We start from the raw sequence: 24,397 nt of genomic DNA on the forward strand, positions 1-24,397 counted from the left end.
GCCTCTCCCCTCCCCAAGCATGTGCACAAATGCTCAAAGGCACTGCCAAGTTCCAGGTGTCAGACTGAGGCCAAAGTACACTCAGGACGGTTTGTACTGAGCTCAAGGAATAAAGGCCCTGAGCTGAATACAAAACCCCAAAGTCCCCCTGAATAATGGACCTTCACCTCTCACACGTTCAGGTTGGACACAGGCCAGCCCCGTGCCAGCTGCTGGCCTCTTTCCAAAGCTGACATTGGCCCCGGTTTCCTGCCTTCCCTCCTCCAGAGCCACCCTCATCCTGCACCAGGCACTGTGGCTTGGAGCATTGGGGTTCCTGGGCTAGGCAGAAATCTGGTCTTCTCATGCCCATGCAGGCTATTGGGGGTTACCTTGGGCAGACCCAGACCTACCTGGGGAAGCACAGATGCAAGAACCAACGCTGGCTTGGTCTGTGAAACTCATCACCCCACAGCGTTTCTTGCCAACTCAGCTGCTTGGCAAAGCACCGATGTCCAGGAGCAGAGAGGAGCTCTTCCAAGGTGCCAGCCCTTGGAAGGCTGGAAGCCAGGCCCACGTGTGCCCTGTGCCCAGAGCAGATGCTCAGCTCAGTGCAGGAGCCTCTTAGCCCTTACTCTTAGGTTCTGTGGTTTGCATCTGTCTGGGTTGGACAAACACGGAGGTGAAGATGCTACTGGCAGGAGGGAAAGAGGGTCTGGGAGTAAAAATTTGACTTTGATTCACTGGGCCATGGACCAGGGCCTCTTGGTGAGACCAGCACTGGAGTCCAACTCCTACTGGGAAAATGCTGCCCTTGATGTTGCCAGCTCTTGGACTTTACTCAATGAAAAGAGACAAATGACCCTAATAGCCAGACTATCGTGCAGTCGATGATTTTCAGGCTGCTTTCTTGTGTATCACATCTTATTGCCGTATTTGTTTTAATTGTGATAAAGCACTAGTCCATTGCATGAGGAAACTGAGGTAGGACTTGAATACCTACTTACGGAAGGCTTCACAAGGCATTTGAAGGTTTACAAAAATAAATGCAGGAAACAGCTTATTCTGAATGCAGCTGAACAGAGAACCCAGGCTCCCACACACGTGGCACCAGAATCCTTCCCTTCCCTCACACAGCTCTACGAAACTCAACAGCATGAAGACTGTGGCACTGCCACTCAGGGAGAAACTTCCACCCAGGGACAGGTGCATGAGGAAGGAATGAGGTAGGGAAATTGAGGGAATGATGGTATGGAATATGGGGTCCCTGGGCTTGTAGGAGGGAGGTGGCCAGATGTGGAAGGGCATGGCTTCTGGGTATGGCAGAATTGCAAAAGCTGTCCTTTCCTTAAAAAAAAATAATTTATTTGAGAGACAGAAAAAGAAAGCCCTCGTCCATCCTCAGGATCACTCTTCAGATGGCCCCAACAGCCAGAGGTGGCTTAGGCAGAAGCCAGGAGCTAGGAACTCTGTCCAGGTCTCCCATGGGGATATAAGGGCTCAAGCACTTGACCCATTCTCTGCTGCTTCTCAGGGGCATTAGCAGGGAGCTGGACTGGAAGTGAAATAGCCAAGGCTGGCACTGGCACTCCTATGGGATCCTAGCATCACAGGTAGCATCGTAAGCCGCTATGCCTCAACACCACCCTGAGAGGTTGATTCTTGAGTGATCTGAGGCTGAGGTGATCTAAAGACCTGCAGCAGGGGCCAGAGTACTTGGACTCATGGACCACCTTCTCTGGAAGCAGAACGGCCAGGTCTCAAGCTGGCACTCTAATATGGATGCTAATGTCACAGGTGGCGGCTTAACCTGCTGTACCACAACTCCAACCCCAAGACTGTTGTTTCTGTGTGCATAGTATCTGCGTATAGGAAGCGCATTCTGTCTGTAGGTATAAATATGCTCTTATGAAAGGACTTCAAAGAGTGCATGGAAATGGAATTTTTCACAAATGTGGGGAGATAGGTCCAAGAATGTGTGTGTAAGTATAAATGTGTATGCTTGAGTATACAAGCATGGACTGTGTACAGGGATGAGTTTCTGTGTATAAAGAATGCTAGCAGCAGGGTAAGCGCTATGGCACAATGGGTTAAAGTCCCGGCCTGGAGCACTGACATCCCATATGGGCGCCAGTTTGAGTCCTGGCTGCTCCCCTTCCAATGCAGCTCCCTGCTAATGCATCTGGGAGAGCAGTAGAAGATGGGCGAAGTCCTTGGGCCCCTGTACCCCTGTAGGAGACCTGGGGGAAACTCCTGGCTCCTGGCTTCGGATCAGCTCAGCTCTGGCTGTTGTGGCCATTTGGGAAGTCAATCAGCAGATGGAAGACCTCTCTCTGTGTGTCTCTACCTCTCCCTGTAACTCTCTTTCAAGTAAATAAAAATTAAAAAGAAGAAAAGAACGCTAGCAAACAAAGGAGAGGCATTTCCTAGGACTGCTGGCTGAGACTAACTCAAGTTCCTCTCTGTCCTCCTTTCGAAGTGACTCACAGAAAACCTTCCTACCTATGTCCAAACAGTGAATGTGCCCAGGCTGCAGTGGCTCTGGCAAAGCCACGCTACCTTGCAGTACCTCCTTCTTCACACTGCTTCCAATTCCGCAGAAGACAGAGTTGGGGGAGGGACCTCAGTCCAGGCAGATCAATTATGGCTAATCACATTTAAATTCTGGCCCAGAGGTGCTGAGGAGGCCCTGGGAAAGAGACAGGAAAAATTGGAATGGATTTCAAAGGGAGGACTTGGAGTTAGCCAGTTCTCTCAGTCCAGCGCTGCACTCCCCTCATGATGCCTGTAACCCAATTCTACAGTCAGACCCTGAGCCCAGCCACTTCGTGCTAGGCTAGGGCAGAAGGCTTAAGATGGAAAACATAAAGAGCTGCTCACAACCATGCCCCTAAGAGTAGCACAGGGCAGGTGCTCCAGCCAGAGCTCTTGGCAGGGACAGGACTACCCTGAGCAAGGTGGCCTTGGGTCTCCCTAGTGCCCCTCTCCAGACATTGCCACAAGTCCCTGTGTGTAGAGAGCACTTGCACACCCACTCACTCAGCTCTGCTGCTCAGGGAGTCTGTCTGCCACAGCCACCATGGCAAAGCCTCACTTCTCCTCCATCTCCGGTGTTTGGGCTGTGCTGAGCTCTCCTCGTGGAATGGAGATTTATAGGTCTATAACCTCTGTCACAGCAATGGCAACCTCAGCTTTAATCATGAAATGGGGGTGCTAAATCCTGGAGCCCCATAGCAGCCCCTGCAGCTTTGCCCCCAGCAGCCAGCCTTGGCTGCAGGGGGGAAGAGTGACCTGGAAGGAGGGCAGAGGACAAGGGGTGGGCAGGAACATGGCCAGCACGGACACTTGCAGAAGCTGGGAGCTCTTTTCTGGGCTCAAGTCCCCATCCTCTGGGGGGCTGCAGCACCAGAAACGGAGTGCCCTTCTCTTCTGAGTGGAGGACGCACCAGTGTGACCACAATGCAGAGATTTAGAGAATGCACCTGTACAGCCATAATGCAGAGATTCAGAGTGGAAGAGATGTAGCTCTACTTCAGGATCCTAGTCACAAGCACCCCACCCCCACCCCAAAGAAAGAAGGGGTCTGGCCAAAGTCACAGAGCTCATCTGGGGCAACACCACGCCAGGATGATAACTTATTAGGATTTTTGCAGATGGGTTTTTCAACAGTGTGGTGGAACTTAGAAATTTTTCACAAGACTAGACAGCAGCCAGCTTCCCCTAATCCACGCTGGCAGAATGCTGTGATTAAAATTCAGCTGCATAGCTCTTGCTGGGAAATGTGGTGATATATCCATCAGTGCAGGTCCCAGCAGCTGCCTCCCACTCTTAGAACAAGGGCTCTAAATCCAAAGTCCATGCATGAGCCTCTTGGAGCTCACAGCCCCTCAAACCGTGGGCAGATTTCTGAATGTCTGTGTTCCGGACATCTTTCTGAAGAGGGGTTCACAGCTTTAATTGATTTACAAAGAGCTGCATGACATGGGGAAAGCTGAGAGGCACTGAGCTTCGAGAATCTCGGCTCAGGGGAAATCGAATCTAAGCAATCAGTTGCTAGGGACCTTAGCAGCATTCAGAGACACAAAGGGTTAGAGGACTGCACATTGTTCACTATGAAAGAGGAGTGTCTGTGTCCAGATGGGAGCTCCTCAAGGGGAGGACCCTTGCCTGTGTGCTCTCCTGTGGAAGGCATCCCGGAAGGCCTGGGTCAGATGCACCCACAAACCATGTGACTTGTTCATCTCCGCAGTATTTCTCTTCCCATGCTCTCTCCCATTTGGTCTCCAAAAATCGTGAGAATGATGTCATTAAGGGAGCCCTGCAGCAAAAACTGCAAGAATTATTTTGTAATTCAATGTTGAGCTTCCAGACCGTTTCTGTCTATTGTTAGAGAGGTGTTAGAAACTTATCATCCTGGAGAAGCCAAGGCAGATAACTGAATGCAGAGTGCAGGCCTGTCTGTGCTGTGTGTGGTGGGTCCCGTGGGTGCCTGAGCTCCCTGGGGAAGCCTGGTTTCAGGGGCAGAGGGGAATAGGGGCAGCTGTGCATAGTTGCCTTGTGTCCTGCGAACAGAGCAAGACTGGGAAATCCACTGTCTCAGAGACTGCACTGCAGGAGTCTGCATGTGTGTTGTTGCCAGAAACAGAGGAGTTCTAAGCCTAAGTGGGCCCAGACCTGACGTGGCACGGGGCGGGCTCGGGCTGTTGTGCTGCTCTCCATGCTGTGACTCTCCCTCCCTCGGCCCCACTTTGCAGCCTCAGCAGCTCAGCTGCTAAATCCACTGAGGATTAAGAAGCAGGAACGGAGGCGGGGCTTTTAGCCTAGCAGTTAGGACCCTTGCTTCCTACATCCAAGTACTTAGGGGTTGATTCCTGGCTCCACTCCTGACCCCAGCTTCTTGCTAATGCAGACTTGGAGGCAGCAGGTGATGGCTCTAGCCATTGGGCTTCTGCCAGGCACCTGGGAGACCCAGCCTGAGTTCTTGGCTCTGGCTTCCGTTCCAGCCAGGAAATATTGTGGGCGTTTAGGGAGTAAACCAATGGATGGGAGTTCTCTCTCTCTCTCTCGCTCTTGCTCTCTCTTTCTCTCTGCCTCTCAAATAAAGACAGACATTATTTACAAAGAGAAGGAGAGGCAGGCACAGTAAGCAAGTGGGAGGAAGCTTGTCTGGGGAAGGAAGGGCCCCTCTCCGAGAAAACTGGGTCTCTGGTGGCCTCGCTGCCTTAGATGAGCTCTGGGAGGCGGGGCACAGCTGCTGCTTCTGCCCAGGTCTAAAAATAGCCACCTTCCTGATCATGTCCAGCCAGAGCTCCGAAGAGGACTCAGAGGCAGAAGGGACACGGGGTGGGGCCAGAGACAAGGGTCCCCCAAACAGGCAAAGAGCAGGTGCGGCAGGAGTGGGGAGAGCTCAGGCCTGGAACTGCCCTTCCACTTTGGTCTTCAGAATCTCTCGGAAGAAGGGGACTGGGTTTCTCAGCCCTGCATTTCTGAGGGACCAGGATCACACTCCGAAATCCAGCATCCGTGAAGTGCGGCCCAGGTGCCTGACACTGTTTTACACACTATGGATGTAAAAGGACCCCACAACCTGGGTGTCACTTTTGTTATTCCTCTTGAAGAAAGGAAAGCCCAGAGACATGAACTCCAGGTGAGTGGGTCCCACCAGGGCAGCCTGAGTGAAGAGCCCACCCCCAAGCCACAACCACGGCCCCTGACTCGGCAGGCACACAGAGGCTCTGGTGCCAAAGCCCCAGCATTGCCAGGCAGGCCAGAGGAAGAGGGACTTTGGGGCTGAAGGGCCATCTTCTGGAAGAGCTCGTTATGATCTTGGACATGTGACATCCTGCTAGGATCATGGCCCCTTCCGTCAGTCCTTCTGGCTTGCTGCAAACATTTCAATAAACCTCTCCACTCAGTCTGTTCACCCTTGTTTGTCTGCACGTCCCCCCCTTCTGCCAAGGTGCAGGGATACCTGCCCAGCTGACCTCCGGAGCACAGGGGCCCCCTGAGACAAAGCAGCCATAACTGGCCGTCTTGCTGTCTCGGAGAGCAGTGTAAACATGGGGCAGGAGGACCAGTTAAGGGCCCAAGCACCCATTAAAAAGCACATTTAGGTTTCACCAAGATAGGGGTGAAGGCAAGGAGGACAGCAGGAAGGATAAGGGAAAGAGGATGCTATGGCTTAGCAGGTAAAGCCGCTGCCTGCAGTGCGGTGCATCCTATACGGGTGCCAGTTCGAGTCCCAGCTGCTACACTTCTTATCCAGCTCCCTGTTAACGCACCTGGGAAAGCAGTGGAAGGTGGTCCAAGTCCTTGGGCTCCTGTCCCTGCATGGGAGACCTGGAAGAAGTTCCTGGCTCCTGGTTTTGGATCAGTCCGGCTCTGGCTGTTGCGGCCATTTGGGGAGTGAATCAGCTTTGGAAGACCTCTCTCTCTCTGCCTTAGCCTCTCTGTATCTCTGCCTTTCAAATAAAAATAAATAAATCTTATAGAGAGGGGGAGGAAGGGGAGGGGAGGGGAGGAGGGAGAAGGAAAAAGAAGGAGAGACTGTTGGAGGAATGAGAAAACTACCAGCCTGGTCCCCCTCCCAGCTGGAGGAGCCTGGGAGGGGAGGGCCCATCTTGCTGACCCTGCTGAGCAGAAGTCCAGCAGCAGTGGAGACAAGAGCGCAGGCAGAGCTCCGTGTCAGCGAGAGAGGGAAGGGAGCGAGGAGCTGTGGTGGCCCTAGGATCTCAGTATGCTTCCTTCCTGTGTCCTCCACAGACCCCTGGTGCTGGGCTCACCTTGTTTAAGGCCAAAAGCACACACCATCCTCCCGCAGAGACACTCATGCAATTAGCAAAACACATTCATAAATCTTGCATGGCGTCCGGAGCCGTCTCCTCTGCCCGGGCATGGGGGCCAGTGCCTGAGGCGCTTGTGCAGAGAGCTGTCTGGCCTCTGCCCTGTCAGGGCTTCCTGAAGAATGCAGCATGATCCTTCGTAGGACAGCAAGACCAGCGCTTCCAGCTGAGCCCCTTACAAGGAGGTGGGAGGGGGATTACAGAGAAGTCAGGGGAGACTGAGAAATGGGAGTGACTCAGGCCTCCTGAGCTGGGAGAGAAGCCATTCTGCAGAGGCCCACGGGGTCACCTCTGCTGGCGTCTGGTGGTTTTACCTTGGGAGGACAGTGCGAGCGTGCAGCAGACGGAGGGCGCCAGTGTTGCATTGTGAGCGTGACGCGGGGCATGTTGGTGTTTCTGTTCCCATGTGCATGTGCGTGTTTGCGTATATGTTTGTGCGCGAGAGGCTTCAGTCTGGAAAACTGGTGACTCACTAAAACAGGGAGTTTTCCGATCTGAAGAGCTTCTATTCAGCTATTTTTATCTCCTCTTGTCTCTTGGCCCTTTTTTCCCCTTGTCTTTTCCCAACCCAGAGGACCTGGGAGCTGTGAATCCTGGGTGTGCCTTTGCTCCTTTAAAGCGAAGGAGCTACTTGGAAGCCTAGAGCTGGGCACCGGCCAGAAGTTCAGCCATGAGTGCACATGGGAGGCGTGTGGGGGTGCAACGAGCAGACACTGACACAGACGTGATGCACACTGTTGTATTTGGGGATGGACGTGGGCACACCATGCACGCATGCCAGCGCTGAGAGAGGCCAGAAGTGTCCCTGGAAAGTTTTATAACAGCTGCCAAAATGCTTATGGGGCTGGCTAACAGCCAACACTGTGTACACGTCACATCCTCCTCGCCCGCACATCAGCCCACACCCACCTCGCACGGGCCTGCGTGCCTGCACCCATGTGGGAGCACAGCCATTAGGTCTGTGCCCTGTCTTGGGGATGACCCTGGTGCCTATGTCTTCCCTGGCCCCAACATCATGACTCCTATCATAAATCCTTTCCCCATTGGTGGTCGCTAGGGGACATGAGACACCCAGCATGGCACTACACACCTCCTGTGACTCATCTCCATGGAGGCCCTGAGGCCCCCTGTCCAGCCCAGCAGTCATGGCCCTGTGTGAGGCTTGACCGTGCTTGGTGAGGCTGGGTAGGGCCTCTCATCCCAAGAACCCTGATCCTCTGGCCTGGAAGGGGGGAGGGGGCTGGCGACTCTGATGGCTGTGGGAGCCAGGGGGGTCATGTGACGACATTGCAGGGTGGGAGCAGGCAGGGGCAGACTGCCTCCTCCAGGGCTCTGGGCCACCTACAGGTGCCTCAACCTTGACTCTGAGCTCACACGAGTCCCATTGTCACAGCAGATGACCAGTGCTCTCAGCACCACTGCACCCAGGAGAGGGCCTGAGCTGCCTGTCTGCCCATACCGGCACATACCGGCACGCAGGCCCAGAACAGCCCCACCTGTACGGCACACATTCTTAGAAGACCACGAGAGAGACATACAGGGCTGCACTGGAGCAAGATCCAAGCTCCCTCAGTCATTGGAGCCTGCAATTCACAGGCAGCTCTTGGGTATAGTTATGGGGGCTGACATCCAGCCCCATGCTGCTCCGTAAGCCATGTCCTCAGCTAAAGGGCTGTGTTGGCCCAGACAAGGGACTCCTGTGTCTCATTTGCCTGCCCAGAGGCACTGTGGTCCCTGGGGTTCAGCTGGAACAAGCTAGCCATCTATCCGCCCACTCACTGTAATTCATGGTACTCTACAAGCAGTTGAGGATCAAACACTGGGTGCGAGACATTCCGAGTTGTCATTGCGGAGGCGAGGCAGTGAGCCAGCCGGAGTCCCTGTCCCCAGACCTCTGCCTTCAGAAAGGCTAGCAGGGAAGATGACTGCAAGATTAGCCATGACACAGTGTGCCCCTGAGGCTGACCACGCAGGAGCGGTCACGGTCTCTTCCCACGGGGCCTCACGCTTGCGTGGGAAACAGGACACATGCATTTTCTCCTTAATGTTATTATTTTATTTAAGAGTTAGAGAGAAAGTTCCCATCCTTGGATTCATGCACCAAATGCCCGCAAAGGCCAGTATTGGACCAGGCTGAAGCTGGGAGCTGGGACCTCAATCAGGGGCTCCAGCATCCGGGGCAGAAAACCACTCACTTAAGCCATGACCACTGCTTCCAGGGTGTTCATTAGCACAAAACTGGAACCATGTGTCAGGAATGGGGAATCAAACCCAGATACTCTGATACGGGAGGTAGGCATCCTAACAGCTAGGCTAAACAGCTGATCCCTTTACCTGGACCTGATGAGTAGATTTCACCAGGTGGAGAAGGCGCTTTTCAGGCAGGGGGCTGGCCTGACACAGCTGTGGTGCTGAAGAGTACAGCTGGGATCAGTAGGGAGGAATCAGGTCCAGCCAGCAGGCAGACGCAGGCTCCAGTCCTGCCTTGTCCAGTCTTTCTTTGACTGCCCCTCTTCTTTCCTTGCATGGAAGGAGTCTTGGCATTGCTTGGAAGTTTTGCATACCCTCTGCTTGGGAACCTTCTAATCATCTGTAAAATGGGCATAGTGATAGGGCTGGCCCCACAGGGATGTTCTCAAGATTCAACGAGTGACATCATGAGCTAAGTACTCAGTTTTAGTTCTTATCATTGGCCCATTTTATAGCCCATGACAATGAGTCCAAACCCATTTTCCTCTCAGAGGACATTTACTCGTGTCTGCAAATACTTTTGGCTGTCACAATGTGCTGGCACCGGTGGGTGGAGGCAGGGCTGGTGCTGAGCCTCCCACTGTGTCCAGGGAAGCCCTACAACCTCGTGTGACCAAGCTGGGGGCAATGGTGCGGGACTGAGATTCTGGGTAAGGCCAATAAGTGACGTTGATGGTTAAGCAGAGGTGACATCACAATGCAAGTATCCAGTAAGATGGCGACACAACTGGAGTGCTCCATCAGGAGGCACTGTCATTGAGTAAAATCCGAGAGGGGTTGGGAGGGCCCAGACTCAAGGGCTCGAGCAAGAGGAGGATTCAGGACACTCTGGGGTAGGCAAGGAAGGGGCAGGCACAGGGGCAGTCAGGGGCCTCTGGAGTCTCCAACTATGGACTCAGGCAGATGGTGAGGCAGCCTTTGACGGCTTAAGAGAAGTCTCCATTCGGAAACTGTATCCCCAGGATCCTGGCTGGGGGGAAGTATCCCCGACAGTCTGGATGTGTGAGTCAGCCACCTCTATTCCATCTGCTCCCACTGAAAGACTCACAAGACACATTCACCATGCCCATCAGGGTCCAGAAGTGGTGGGCATCTGACCATACCCTTTCTCCCTCCTCTTCACATACAGCCCGCCTCCCTCACCAAGACGATGGCGACATGAGGCTCTGGAAGAAGGATGGCTTCCCAAGGACCACAGCAGGCAAGCTGCAGGACAAAGATGACCCTCTGGGCTCCTTACATCCAGGACATGTCCCATCTTCCAAGCGATCCGACTACCTGTGGCTGCCATGGGCAGAGGCGAAGTTCTCGGGAAGCCCTGGGCAGGCTCGATCAGCTGAGAGACTGAGTCTCCTCCCAACCTCAATTCCCCAGCCCTTGGATCAGCTCTAGGGAGACATTAGAAGAACTGGGGAAACCCCAACAGTCAGGGCATCAGCAGGTGAGGCTGTGATGGTCCTGTCTTGTGTTCAGTGCGGGTAGAGGTATTGGAGCAACTTAATATGTTGTTCCTGCTCTTAGAGATATTGCTATTACAAGTCCAAGTGGGAAGTTTAAGACCAACAAGCAAAGAACATCAAAAGACAATTAAAGGGGCCGCTGGTATATAGTACAAGTTCTGAAGAGAGATTAGACCAGGCTCTTCCATCCCAGTGCCTTGGTCCTGAAGAGGCCCCTGAACCTCAAAATGTTCCAGCGACCTCCAACTAAACTACAGGCAACTTGTATCATCTGCATCATGGATAGCAATGGAAGGCTGGGATTGAGTGTCCAGAGTGCTGTGTTGAGAAGGATTCCGAGGCAGGGTACAGGCTGAGCAAGGGTGCTGTGGTCAATGTGCCCATGCCTATGGGGATATTGTAGCAACATGCTTGCTGCTTATTCACCGTTCCTGACGAAGAGCAACTGCCTGGGGTCATCCCTAAGCCCCTTCCAACTCCCACATTCTATGATTCAAGTGTTCAATTTCAAGGCACTGGCTGGAAGCACAATGAGGCAGAGGAGGATGAGAGGTGTGTGGGCTGGGATGATCAGGGAAGGCTTGGGGAAGGAGGCGGCACTTAGCAAGGCCTCGAGGTGGGAGAGTGTGAGTCGCTGTGCGGGAGGTGGGAGGACATTTATGTGTGTGAAAACAGGGCTGAGCACGGGCTGTTCTTGGCACAGAAAGGAGGAGGCCAGCATCACCATCATGTGCTATCTCTGTTTGGGACAACGAAGATTAGATCTAGGAGGCCAGTTATGGACAGAAAGCAGAGGTAGCACGTGTGGAGAGTTTACCATGCAGTCAGACACAAGGCAAAGATGGCATCCCATGCACTGGCTCTTCCATACTCAAGAGAAGAACCAGCCTTCCCCAGGAAGTGGACACAGAGCCATCCAGGGACAGGATCAGGGTCAAGCATGAGTAAGTAGGTGCCAAAGGACAGGGTGCAGCCCAGGCTATGTGAATCTGAGAGTTGTGGGCATAACCTCTGTGCTCTTTGCAAGCTCCAGTCTTAGAAGCTGGGCAGGGAGAAAACTCAGAGAGGCAGTTGGAACAACAAGACTGACTGTATGGATTCAGAGGTCTAGACACGGGGCAGGAAAAGCTGTAGACTGAGATGCCCTAAGCAAGCATCATACAAATGGACCCAAGCCAAGAATAGGACAGCATACAGGTACCAACTGCCACAGGAGATGTTCCCCAAGCCCTAATTCTCTAATGGAAACTAGGGGGACTTTGTCCTCACAGCTCTAGGGACAGGCATGAAATTCCAGGGTCATAGGGCTCAGCACGTTGAGGGTAGGGACAGAGTCTCCATCAAGAGCTTGATACAGATGGTGGTCTCATTCCCGACAAAGCTTTACCCAGCCTTTGCCCTGGGGTTGCAGCCTCCAGCCATCTCCACTGCTGTCCCTGCCTGGCACCTGGTGGTGTGCTGGGGAACTTCTGTTCTCTCTCCCTCTTTTCCTAGTCCTCTTTCCTCGCTTCCTCTTTCTTCCTCCTTACTTTCTTCCTCTGCTGGGTTCTGGGCAGCTCCAGCCTCTATGCTCAGCTTGGACTCTCCCAGATAGGTTCTGCTTTGTATCCCACTGTCCCCAGTCACCAAAGGTTCCATCACCCTTGGACTTGCCTATTTTAGTCAGTACGAGCAGGCGTTACTCAGCTTTTTATCACTATAGCAAAATACCTGAGGCAATTCACTTTGTTTAAAAATAAGCAGGTTCATGAAGTTCACGATTTTGGAGGTTCACGTTCAGGCTTAGGTGGTCCCACGGGTTTGGCCTCTCATGGGAGCAGTGGATGACAGAAGAGGAACGTGGTCTTAAAAAGGATCACATGAATGGGGCCAGCGCTGTGGCACAGCAGGTTAACGCGCTGGCCTGAAACACCGACAACCCATATGGGCTCTGGTTCCATTTCCTGATGCTCCACTTCCCATCCAGCTCTCTGCTATGACCTGGGAAAGCAGTAGAAGATGGACCAAGTCACTGGGCCCCTGCACCCATGTGGGAGACCCAGAAGAAACTCCTGGCTCCTGGCTTCGGATCAGCACAGCTCTGGCGGTTGCAGCCAGTTGGGGAGTGAACCAGTGGATGGAAGACCTCTCTCTCTCTCTCTCTCTCTCTCTCTGTCTCTCCTCTCTCTGTGTAACTCTGATTTTCAAATAAATTTAAAAAATTTAAAAAAAAAAAAAAGGCTCACATGGCAATCCAGGCAGCAGGTAGAGCAGCTGGACCCCACTCAGGCCTTATAATAAACCACCCTCCAAGGACCTCCCACTAGACCCGCTTGCCAAACGCCATAGCTGGATTATGTTGTCCCCCACTCAGTGCAATGAACTTATGACCTTAGAGTTTGGATGTCTGCGTGAGTGGGAAGCCACATCTTGTTCAGACCATAGCCCCGTCAGCAGCAGCACCTTTGCCAAGGCATTGCAGCTCAGAAACCAGGGGATCAATAGGAAAGCAGCCTGAGAGCTTCCCCAGCCCCTCCCACACCCTCCCTCACTGCCCAGCCCCTCTCTCTCTCTCTCTCTCTCCCTCTCTCGCTTTCACTCTTGCTCTCGCTCTCTCGCTCTCGCTCTTTTTCTCCCTCCCACCCCCTCGGAGGTCTGTTCTTCTGTCAGGGAGCCTCTCTGGTCCTCTGGGACTTGCTGGCATGGAGTAAGGACCAGAGCTGGCATGTTGGGCTAGAAGACCCCAGAAACCACCAGCTGCTGCTTCCCTCCCACCATCTCCTCGCTGAGAGCTCCCCCTTGTTGCTCAGTGCATGTCTGTTGGCTGAATGCCTGATATTGCAGCTCTGTCCAGGAGTACGTTCTTCCTCTGGGCCACCGGGCCAGAGTGGCCATCCTCACTGTCAGGAAGTTCATCCTCGTTTCCCAGCTTTGTTTCTCAAGTGTGCCCACTCGTTCCTCTTCTGGGGAGCAGCGGGCAGGATGCATTCTGCCCCCGTGAAAAACAGTTCCCTTCTTGTCTTTTCCAAAGCTTACAGCCTTGGAGCACGAGAAAGAACATCTTCCTCCAGCAAGTGACAAAGGAGGACACACCCAGGCCCCAGGATGCAATCAGCTACTTCAGAGAGGCTCTTTGGGGGCCCCCCAGCTCTGCACAGACCCCTGGACATCTCTGTCTCTTCCCAATGGATCCAGATCCCTTCATCCAGGTCAGTCTCCAGCGTCCTTGCTCCTCCCAACCTGTTTCTGCCTTCTCACCATCAGCATCTCTCTCCATTAACACATGTTCGTGCACACACACACACACACACACACATCATGTCAGGCCCTATCTGGAGCTGTTGCTGACAGAACTCAGGTTGTGATAGGCAAATCAGCTGTGCTGTTGGAGACAGGAAGCCCATGACACATCCTCCTCCGCCTGGAGAACCAGGAGATAAGAAAAAAGAGATAGTCACATCTGCCAGCAGCGTTGGGCAGGGTTGCAGCCAGGAAAATGCATGACCTGCCTCTGGGGCTTTGTGGACACAGGAATCCCCGGGTGCTATGGGGGCCTGGCTTCTTGCAACACTCTTGGTGTTGAACTGCAAGGAGGGCAATGAGACACCCCCAAAGGCATTGAGCCATTCCTGCAGGCTGTGCAAAGACTATCTAAACTCTTCTCCAAGGGGAGCAGAACAACCCTGCCTTAGCCCACAAGGACAGGGAAAGACCCCTGGCTCTGGCCATCAGGAGGAGCTGGGAGAAGTGAGACTATTGGGGAAAGGGTGGCAATCACTCTGACGCCATCATACTCTGCTGCTGGAGGATAAAATTCCAGTTACATAAGGCTCCAACTGACTTGGTAGAAGTTATGACTAAGAAAACTTCCCCAACTTTCCAAAGACAGTTGGTGATCCTCCACCCTCCACTGTCAACTGGAGAGAACTAACCCCCTCCCCCCCAGCTCCCTGGCCCTGACTCATCCACACACAAACACTCCCCAACACTCTTTCCCAAAACAGTTCCCCTCCCACCCATCCACCCTCCTACCCTCCCTGGGTGACAAAATGAATGCCCCAGAGATTTTGCCAAGTTCTCGCCCCACTAAGCTCAGGGAACACGAAATTCCCCAGAGAATGGAAAAGGAAGACCATGTCCCTTTCAAAGAAAATCACCACCCAACCCTCCAGCGACCACTGGGTTGTTTTCTAGATAGTGTCTACTACCCCTGAGCTCCTTATTCAAAAAGTGTCAGAGCTTCAACAAATCTCAGAGACCCCCTGATCCCCTCTCCTTTCCTGTGTGTTGATGCATCTACACCCATCAGTTCACTGATATGTCTCTCCATCCATCAGGTAGTTGTTGAGTGCCTACTGTTTGCCATACATAGTCCATTGGAGACTTGGCAGCTGTAGTCTGTTTCCTGAAGGAGCTGCTATGCAGTGGGAGAGAAAGCAGTTGTTGCAAATCAGGGAAAGAATGCATTTTCTAGAAGTATCCTGAGAGCACCTCACCCACCTTGGGGTCATGGAGAGCATTCGTGGAGACTTACTGGGAGGAATTCTATTTAAGGGCAAAAAAATCCTTTTCATCTGATAAGAGGTCTGCTCCACTCTTAATATGGCTAGAACACAGTGCTGTGTGAAGATGAATGTAACACAGTGTCCACAAATAGACACAGTGTCTCCTGGAGAGGACACGATTTAAAATTGCAGATGACCAGAATATACCGCGAAGCTCCAGACAGTGCTCCCAGGAGAGGGATCCATGCAGTTCCAGGGAGGGCTGATGTGAGGGTGAGGGGATGTGCCCGGGGCTGGGAGTCCCATGGAGGAAGAGGAATTTGGGTTTGCCTGGAGGACGGATGGGGTTGGAAGGCACAGATGGGATGTGGCAGGCATTCCTAGCAACGTTCTGTTTGGGGAAACCAGAATGTCCTTGTGTGTCTGTGCACACAGGAAGTGTGGTGGATGGGGCCTGAGCCAAGGTCAAGGGCTCAGGGACGGCTCTTCAGTGTAAAGCAAAGCAGTTTTCTCAAGGTCACAGGCCTTTGAAGTCCTCTTCGGTGCTCCTTGGACATTTCTGTCCTCAACTCCCCTCTCCCTAGAGGGTCCCTGGATGCAAAGAGATGACCCCTGGGTAGCAATCCAGACTGCTGGTCCTCCTTGCTTGCCTTTTTTGGAAGAGTAAATAAATGCTTTCGAAGATGGTAGAAGCATCTGCCTAGCAAGCTGAGGCGAGGCCTGGCTTGGACGCTTCCTAGCCCAGTTTGAAATATTTGGAATTCCTGTGGCAGGTCTCCTTTCTTCTTCCTCATCCTCACCAGGAATACAAATTCACATTCACCTTCGACTGTTTTATGTGCATGCCCAGTTCTGGGCTCTTGTCCACAAGCACAGACTCTTAAAATACTGGGACACAGAATTAAAATACTCTACACAGAACACTAAACGATTAGGCACTTAAAGTGAGCATTTGGCCTTAAAGGGCTGCTTGGGAAGGGGGAGGGGGCGGGACAGGTGGAAGGAACAAGAATTGTAATAGTACGAATCGACCACAAGGTGGAGCAGTGAGGCTGGGGAAATGGCTTGTGCAGGACAGGAAGGGGGTCCTCCCCATTAGCCACATAGCTCAGAAGACTGGAGATCTGGCTGACCCGGGGGATCCTGGAGACCCGGTCGGGGAGGACTCGCAGAAGTGACTTTTGCTCTTGCTGCTTCTCCTCTCTTTCTGGAAGCCGTCTGTGACCCAGAGCAGGACCCAGGGCACCTGAGAGGTCCACTGCCGTTGGACCCTGCTGTGAGAAGCCGTGATTCAGATGGGAGAGGAGCAGCCCTAAGTGCCAGTGGAAAGCTGAGAGGCTCTGTGAGCGACAGGGGGAGCTCTGCGTGTGTGTTTGTCCTTGAGGCTGGAGCTCTGTGGGGCAGGGTCAAAGATGCTTTTGTCTTAGTCTAAGGAGCTCTTTCCTGCAGGAAAACCACACCCTGGATGTTTGTGGCTGCCCTGAAATTGGATGTTGTGAGGGTCTGACGCTTCGAAGCAGCACAGGTGAGCTTCCTTTTTGTTCTTCATCCACAACCCATGAGACACGTAGATCACGAAAATCAAAGATCTCTCCCACCTCAGATCGTATCTGTCGTTTGATGCACGTTCCTGCAAAGGCCCTTTCCAGACACTCCTCAATAGTTTCTGCAAATGCTGCCCGAAGCCCGCTGGTGAGCAGACACCACATATCCACCTTCCTCTCAGCCTCACACCCAGTGCCACGCCGCTTCCACCCTCTCCACGTCCCCGCGGCGAGGACCTGCAGAGGACCTGTTTGCCTCGTACACAGCAAGGCCGATGCTTGTGTGTGGGCGTGCACACACGTCCCCAAGAGGACAGGCGCAGCGTCATGTGGAGACGGGAACAAGGATCCCGTCCAGCTGGAGGGCTGAGCTCATTTGACCTTGGAGTGCCCAGTGTGGAGAGAGAGGTGGGGGAGGAGAAACAGTCGAGAAGTGCTGTCAGATTGCAGCCTCTTCTGTGCAGCTTTTAGAACAAAGCGTGCGAGAGAAGAAGGAGCTTTTGATTTGGAATTTTCTATGAGGTCAGGGGCCTGTGAGGAAGACACACCCGGGAGAAGCTGGTCTCAGTAGGGGAAGGAAGAAAGCCTCAGGTCCTTGGATTTGACCTTCCCAGGGCAACTAAGGGTCAGAACAATTTGCTGATGCAAAGGAAGTTATGTGTGCGTGGGTCTGTGTGTGTAAAAAAAAAAGGTGGGGGGAGGGACAGGCAGGGAGGAGAAAGGACAGAGGAAGAGGCGGGAGGCCTCCGTTTGAAAGGGGTCTGCCCGGAAGCCCAGAGCAAGGGACATGCCTGAGGAATGGATAACTTAAGAGAGGGGAACAGGAGTCCGGTCTGAGGAGTGAGCAGGGAGAAGAAGGAATCCAGCAGACACGTGAGGGAGAGGCAGGAGCAGCCCTGAGCCAGGCCTGCTGTGGGGCTGGGCTGGCCTGGCTGTGAGCACAGCCGGGCTTGGGGGAGGCCGCCCAGCTCATCTGTTACTTACGAACACAAGCTCAGCCTCAAACCTGATTAGCAGGAATTAGGTGGCATATGGCTAATCCTCCCTGCCACAGTTATTAATACTTTTCAGACTCTGCAGAGGGAGTCCGGAGGCTTCTCCCTGGCTGGCATCTGGGTGCAGGCAGGACAAGGCTCGGCACCTGCTGTGGGAGGGGCTCTAGCCCCGAGGAGAACAAGGGGGTGGTGGAGAGGCAGAAGTGGCTGGAAAGCTTTCTTTGAGGCCTTGAAGAGACTCCTAATCCTTCACAAGTGTCTGCCACAGGCTTTTCTTTCTTCCAAAATACCCCTGGATCTCTCATTCCATTTAGAAAACTGGTGAGAGAGGGGAATATACGATATCCGAAAGAAGTGAAAGGGTTTAACCAAGGACCAGCGCTCCATAGGAAAGTTTGGGCGTCCCCACTCCCCACCTGGTGTATGGAAAATGCTGGCTAATGCACTGCACAGCTCAGGGAGACAAAATAGAAAGGGAAAGTGTGTGAGTGTGTGTGTGTGTGTGTGTGTGTGTGTGTTGGGGTTTCTGAGAGTGCCTGGTGTGAAGCCCAATGCACCATGACAACTTGTTACAGGGTTTGCCTCTAGGGAGGGGCAAACCCCACTCTGTACTGACGATTGACCTGGGGGTGAGGTGCTGCCCCCACGGGAAATGCAGAGCGTGTGGGAAGCAGGTCAGGGAAGGGAAAGAAGCCACCAAGAGCACATTTTCAAGGACATCTAAGCCTCAGGGGATGCCTAGGGGAACTTGGGAGGAGAAATTATGTTTCTGAGTTTGTCCCAGCTAGAAGCAAGGACACTGTGCTCTCACTCCCCAGAAACAAGACTCCAGGAAGCAGAAACTGCCAGGCACTTGACGTCTTCTGAGCATGGGGGGCGGGGGTGGGCGGGTGGGGGACAGGTGCACCCCTGGCCGTCCTCTGAAAAGAACTGGAGTGCAGGATATTTCTTCCCACTGTGTGCTATACACATATGCACAGGAGGAATGTGTGAAATGATAGATGCTATTTCAGAGATGCCTCCAAAAATACTTTGGAACATGGAATGGGTGCTTTAATTCTGCCCAGGAAAGATCAGGTGGGGCTAGATGTGATCCGCATCGCCCCCCTACAGGACAGCCTGCAATTCCTCTCCTTCTCCAAACAACCCAGCCCTTTGTCAGATACCTATTTTCTCAGACTCCTGGTCTAGAAGATGGGTTTTGCCCTTATACTCTTGTAAGGAGCACTCCTACATGACGAAAGTATATGCTTTGCTTTGAAAACCTTTACTGGCTTTCTCATACTCCATATGTCTTCTTACCCCAGTTTTCTTGTTGATGTTATTGGTTTAAGTCTCACAGAATACACTATTATTGTTGTCGAGTTTTAGAAAGTGTAGTTATGTCTACCTCCTTACTAAACTTTTTCTCTCCATGGCTTCTTTCCAGACACAATTTCCTCCCCCATTTAAGCTTTTCTTTTAAAGCATCTTTTGGTATTTCTTTCTACAAGTAAAAGATGATAAGCTCTCTCAGATTTTTTGCTTTTGCTCTTTTTTTTGCATTTATTTATTTGTTGAAAGGCAGAGTTACAGAGAAGGAGAGAGAGAGAGAGAGAGAGAGAGAAGAGGAGAGGAGAGGAGAGGGTTATCTACCATCTATTAGGTCATTCTTCAAATGGCCATAACAGTTAGGTCTGGGCCAGGCTGAAGCCAGGAGCCTGGAACTCTATCTGGGTCTCCTATATGGGGGCAGGCAGCTCAGAAGTGGAGTAGCTAAGGCTTGAACTGGCATTTTATATGGGATGCCAGCATCATGGGCAACAGCTTAACCCACTGAGCCTCAATGCCTTTGCCCCAGAATCATAATTTAGCTGGTTGGTGAGTCCTGGACTGACTTCTCATTTCTTGAGGACTTTGAAGTAATTATTCCAGTGTCTCCTGTGGCTGTGTTTTCATTGCAAATATCCAGTATTTTTAATGTAACTAATCTTGATATTTTTCTCTTTGGGTTCTAGTATTTTATTGTATTATGTTCGGGAATGACCATGCAACTCAGCAAATAGGGTATCTCTTTATTCTGGGAAATTATATTTAGGATAGCTTCTGCAAACTAAGGATTCATGTCTTTCATCAATTCTGGAAAATTCTGAGCCATTACCTCTTTCTTTATTTACATCTTTGTGATGTTATTCCACTGCAACTCTTATTCTATGCTGCACATCCCTGAACACCTCTCCCATAGCTCCCTGTCTTTACCTCCCTGGGATTCTTCCTGATAATCTCTTTAATTTCACTAGCTTTCTTTTCATCTACTCTTTAATTCTTCCCTTGAGGGCCTCCCGTTTTGGCTTTGTTTTCTGACTAGCTGCATTTCTAAGAGTTCCATACGGCTCTGTTTCTCATCCACCTGCCCTCTTTATTTCATCCTTCCTATCTCATAAGCTCCTTGTTTGATCATCCCCTTTAGGTTATTTCTTTGTCTCAGGCTCAGGCAGGGCTGATTCTCTGGGCAGGCTTTCCCCTGCAGTTGGTACCTTTGCTGTGAGCTCATCTTCACGGGGATTGCTTTGTTTTGTTCTGTGGGGGTCTTTTTTGTTCTCGGGGTACCCTTGGAAGAGTTTTGTGCTTGCTACTACAGATTGGGCTGAGGTTTCCCCAGCGTGAGAACAGGTGTTAATGGGCTGGGGACTTGATACTAGAAGTTCACACCCCACACCCACCTGGGACACAGGCATGGAGACTCAAGTTTCTCACCGGAAAATATTTTTTTTCTTCTTAGTTAGAGCCTGGGGAAAAACCTGATGGAATATTTTTTTTTCCTGGCCACCTTCCCTTGAAGGAGCAGGATTTGAATTCCAGGGCCCTAACTTCCCCACTTAGTGGGTGCTGTCTCTGCTCCCCTCATTCCAGGGGATCCACTCCCCCACTCCTCCCTCACTCCCAGTATCTTGCCTCTGACTTGCAAGTTGATTGGGAGTCTCTTTCGCTAGTTCAAGTTCTGCATGCATTTTAACTTTTCTGTTCTCTTGCATTTGGAATTTCTCTGTGTGATGCTCCAGATCAGTGGACAGCAGCATCCTGAGGGCTACCAGATCCCTGGTTATCATTCTCTCCTCCCTGCCCCTCCCACCGGACAATGGACATTCTGAGGCAGGAACCTGTGTGCGTGTCGTCCATGGTCCCGAGTTCCCAGCTTGGTACCAGCCATGCACCCACAGAGTGATGCTTGTTGGGTGGGTGTGTAGATGATGGAAGGTGATTATCAGAAGTTATAGTTCAGGTATTTCTCCATATTCAGGAGGAAAATGTCCTCCAAAATTCTGAGTATGAAGGTATTCCTTAGAGGAGGTTCTGCAAGGTGCATCATTGTGACCCCGATGTGGGTGTGTGTTTCTGTAATTACCATTCTCACGTGTTTCTCACATACACTGTGCAGTAGGCCCTGGATATCTGCTAAGATGAGCTCTGCTCCCAGTTAGTGGAAGGAGCCGATTTGGAAATCACGACTCTCACCTGATGTGAGAGAGAGCACTGGGTATAATTTTACTCCTCTTGAAGATTGTGCTTTTTGGAAAGACAGTGCATAATAGGCCTGTGTGAGGAAGCCACGAAGGCTCCATGGAGGGCTCCAACAAGGGCTGAGGATTAAGGAAGTGTAAAGTACAATCTATGGGTAGGTGAGGACGATAGCTAATTCTCTGAGTCCTAAGAACCATCTTCCTGCTGAAAGAGTGTTTGTGAGTTTTTAAGGAAACTACAAGAGTGGAGGATCTGGTCTGGTGAAATTGTCAAGGGGCTTCTAGCCTCTGGTGTCCAGCACTGAGGCTTGTTACCAGCTTCATGGCAAGACTTCCCTTCTCTGTTTCCTCATGGTGATGCCTGAGGACCACAGATGATGAGATTAGCCTATGCTGGCCTAGCCAGGTCGTCCTGTTCTGCTTGTCTGTAAAGGAAGCTGTAGTAAGGAACAACGCAATGTGTGCTTTGGGACATAAACAAGCAAAGAGTCAGCAGTCCAGCCCCGAAGCATCAACAAGATGCCCTGTGTGAGCCACTTCTGCAACGTCTGTGCAATGCTTATACCTGGAGACAAAAGTATTGAAGATTTGAGTAGCATAGTAAATAAATGAATTTATATTTAGCACCTTTTATACAACTATTAAAGAGTATGCTTGGGGCCTGCACTGTGGCACAGTGGGTTAAAGCCCTGGCCTGGAGCACTGGCATTCCTTATGGGTACCAGTTCTAGTCCCGGATGCTCCACTTCCGATCCAGCTCTCTCCTATGGCCTGGCAAAGCAGCAGAAGATGGCCCAAGTCCTTGGGCCCCTGCACCCATGTGGGCAACCTGGAAAAAGCTCCTGGCTCCTGGCTTCAGATTGGTGCAGCTCCGGCCATTGCGGTCATCTGGGGGAGTGAACCAGTGGATAGAAGACCTCTCTGTCTGTCTCTACCTCTCTATGTAACTCTGTCTTTCAAATAAATAAAATAAATCTTTACAAAAAAGAATATGCTTTTGGGGGAAGAATTTATTCATTTGCTTGAGAACAAAGAGACAGACACACAGAGAAATCTCCCCCTTTCTGGATCACTCCCTGACTGCCTGCAAAGGCCAGGACTGTGCCAGGCTAAAGTCAGGATGAAGGAACTCAGTGTAGATCTCTTGTGTGAATGGCAGGAAACCCCCACCACTTGATCCAGCATCGCTGTTACCCAAGACCTCTGATAGCAGGAAGCTGGGGTTTAGAGCCGGAGCTGGGAATCAAACCCAGATACTTTGATATAGGAGCAGGTATTTTAACTGGTGAATTAATTGCCCTTACACTTTTTTTTTTTTTTTTTTTTTTTTTTTTGGACAGGCAGAGTGGACAGTGAGAGATAGAGACATGGAGAAAGGTCTTCCTTTTCCGTTGGTTCACCCCCCCACCCCAGTGGCCGCTGCAGCCGTCGCACCACGCTGATCTGAAGTCAGGAGCCAGGTGCTTCTCCTGGTCTCCCATGGGGTGCAGGGCACAAGCACTTGGGTCATCCTCCACTGCACTCCCGGGCCACAGCAGAGAGCTGGACAGGAAGAGGAGCGACCAGGACAGAACCCAGTGCCCCGACCGGGACTAGAACCTGGTGTGCCGGCGCTGCAGGTGGAGGGTTAGCCTATTGAGCCGCAGAGCTGGCCCACTTTCTTTTTTAAGCACACACAGCACATTTTAAACAATCGTGCCTGGGGAGAGCATTAGGGCTGGTGGTTAAGATGCTGACTGGGACTCAGCATCCCATATTGGAGAACATGGGTCCAATGCCTGGCTCCAGTTCCAGACTCCTAACTCCAGCTTCCTGCCATGTGGATCCTGGAAGACAGTGGTGATGGCTAGGGTGATTGGGTCCCTGACACCAACATGGGAGACCTGAATTGAGTTCTTTGCTCTCTGCTTCAGCCTGGCCCAATTCTAGCCATTGTGGGCCTTGGGAGAATGAATCAGTAGATGAGAACTCTCTCTCTCTCTCTCTCTCTGCTTCTCAAATAAATAAATAAATATTTTAAAAAGAATGTGTAAGACCTTAAAAACAGAACCATTTCTTTTTTTTTCTCCAAAGAAACCTTTTATTTAATGAGTACAAATTCCATAAATACTACTTTAGGGATATAGTGATTCTTCCCACCATACCTGCCCTCCCAACCCTACTCACTCCACCTCCTCCTCCCTCTCCCATTCCCAGTCCCATTCTACATTAAGATTCATTTTCAATTAACTTTATACACAGAAGACCAACTTTATACTAAGTAGAGGTTTCAACAATTTGCACACACACGCATACACAACACACACACACAACTGTTTTAGAACAAGTTTTACACTTAATTCTCATAATACAACTCATTGAGGACAGAGGTCCTACAGGGGAGGTTAGTGCACAGTGACACCTGTTTATAATTAACACTCTTATGTATGATGTCAGTGACCACTCAAGGCTCTTGACATGCACTGCCTAGGCTACGGAAGCCTTTTGAATCCACAATCTCTGTTAGTATTTAAACAAGGCCATAGCAAAGTGGAAGTTCTCTTCTCCCTTCAGAGAAAACTACATACTTCTTTTATGGCCATTTCTTTCCACTGGAGTCTCACAGAGATCCTTCATGTAGGATATTTTTTGCCCAGTATCTTAGTTTTTCATGTCTGAAATGCTTTCATGGGTTTTTCAGCCAGACCAGAATGCCTTAAGGGCTGATTATGAGGTCAGAGTGCTATTTAAAGTGATTGTCATTCCATGAGTCTGTTGTGTGGACTGCTTCCCATGTTGCAACATTCTCTCCTTTTTAATTCTATTATTATTGCCAGACACTTAATCTTATTTATATGATATCTTTAACACTTAATCCCATCTATATGTTCACTTTAACACTTAGTATGATCACGTTAACAGTTGAGATGGCATTTTTATCACCCGGCTTAATGGGATTTGGGGTCTCTTGGCAAGTTTTTAAACTGTACCCTTAGAAGTAAGTCTGTAGGAATGTATGCAGAACTATACAGCTTTATGGTTGCAAACTTCCTCCTCCCTCTCTTATTCCCACTCTTATTATTTACCGAGATCTATTTTCAATTGATTTTATACACATTTATGCTAAGCAGAGTTCAACAAATTGTGTGAAGAAGAAGAAGGAAAAAAGAACCATTTATAAGTCATAAAGCCTGTCTCAACAAAGACAAAACTTTTGATTCTATACAGAACTTGTTCTTGGTGATGGCAATATGGTTATCTGTTGAGAAACTAATAAGTCAGACTTGTAAATGATGATGGCCATAAAGAGATCCTAAGTGACATTGTAAAATACTTGGGAACAAGTGATGATGAAGACAATGTA

At 51.1% G+C, this 24,397-nt stretch overlaps 1 protein-coding gene across 1 annotated transcript in view; it reads left to right on the forward strand.

The window, feature by feature from the left end:
- Positions 1 to 13,554: 13,554 nt before the first annotated feature.
- Positions 13,555 to 24,397, forward strand: part of JAM3 (junctional adhesion molecule 3) — a 159,633-nt gene continuing 148,790 nt past the window's right edge. The window contains exons 1-2 of the mRNA XM_070048397.1: positions 13,555 to 13,719; positions 16,465 to 16,540. Coding sequence (XP_069904498.1) covers positions 13,696 to 13,719; positions 16,465 to 16,540 — 100 coding nt within the window. The 5' untranslated portion in view covers positions 13,555 to 13,695. The remainder of the gene's footprint in view (positions 13,720 to 16,464; positions 16,541 to 24,397) is intronic.

The sequence above is a fragment of the Oryctolagus cuniculus genome, chromosome 1 (assembly GCF_964237555.1).
Source record: "Oryctolagus cuniculus chromosome 1, mOryCun1.1, whole genome shotgun sequence".
Taxonomy (NCBI): Eukaryota; Metazoa; Chordata; class Mammalia; order Lagomorpha; family Leporidae; genus Oryctolagus; species Oryctolagus cuniculus.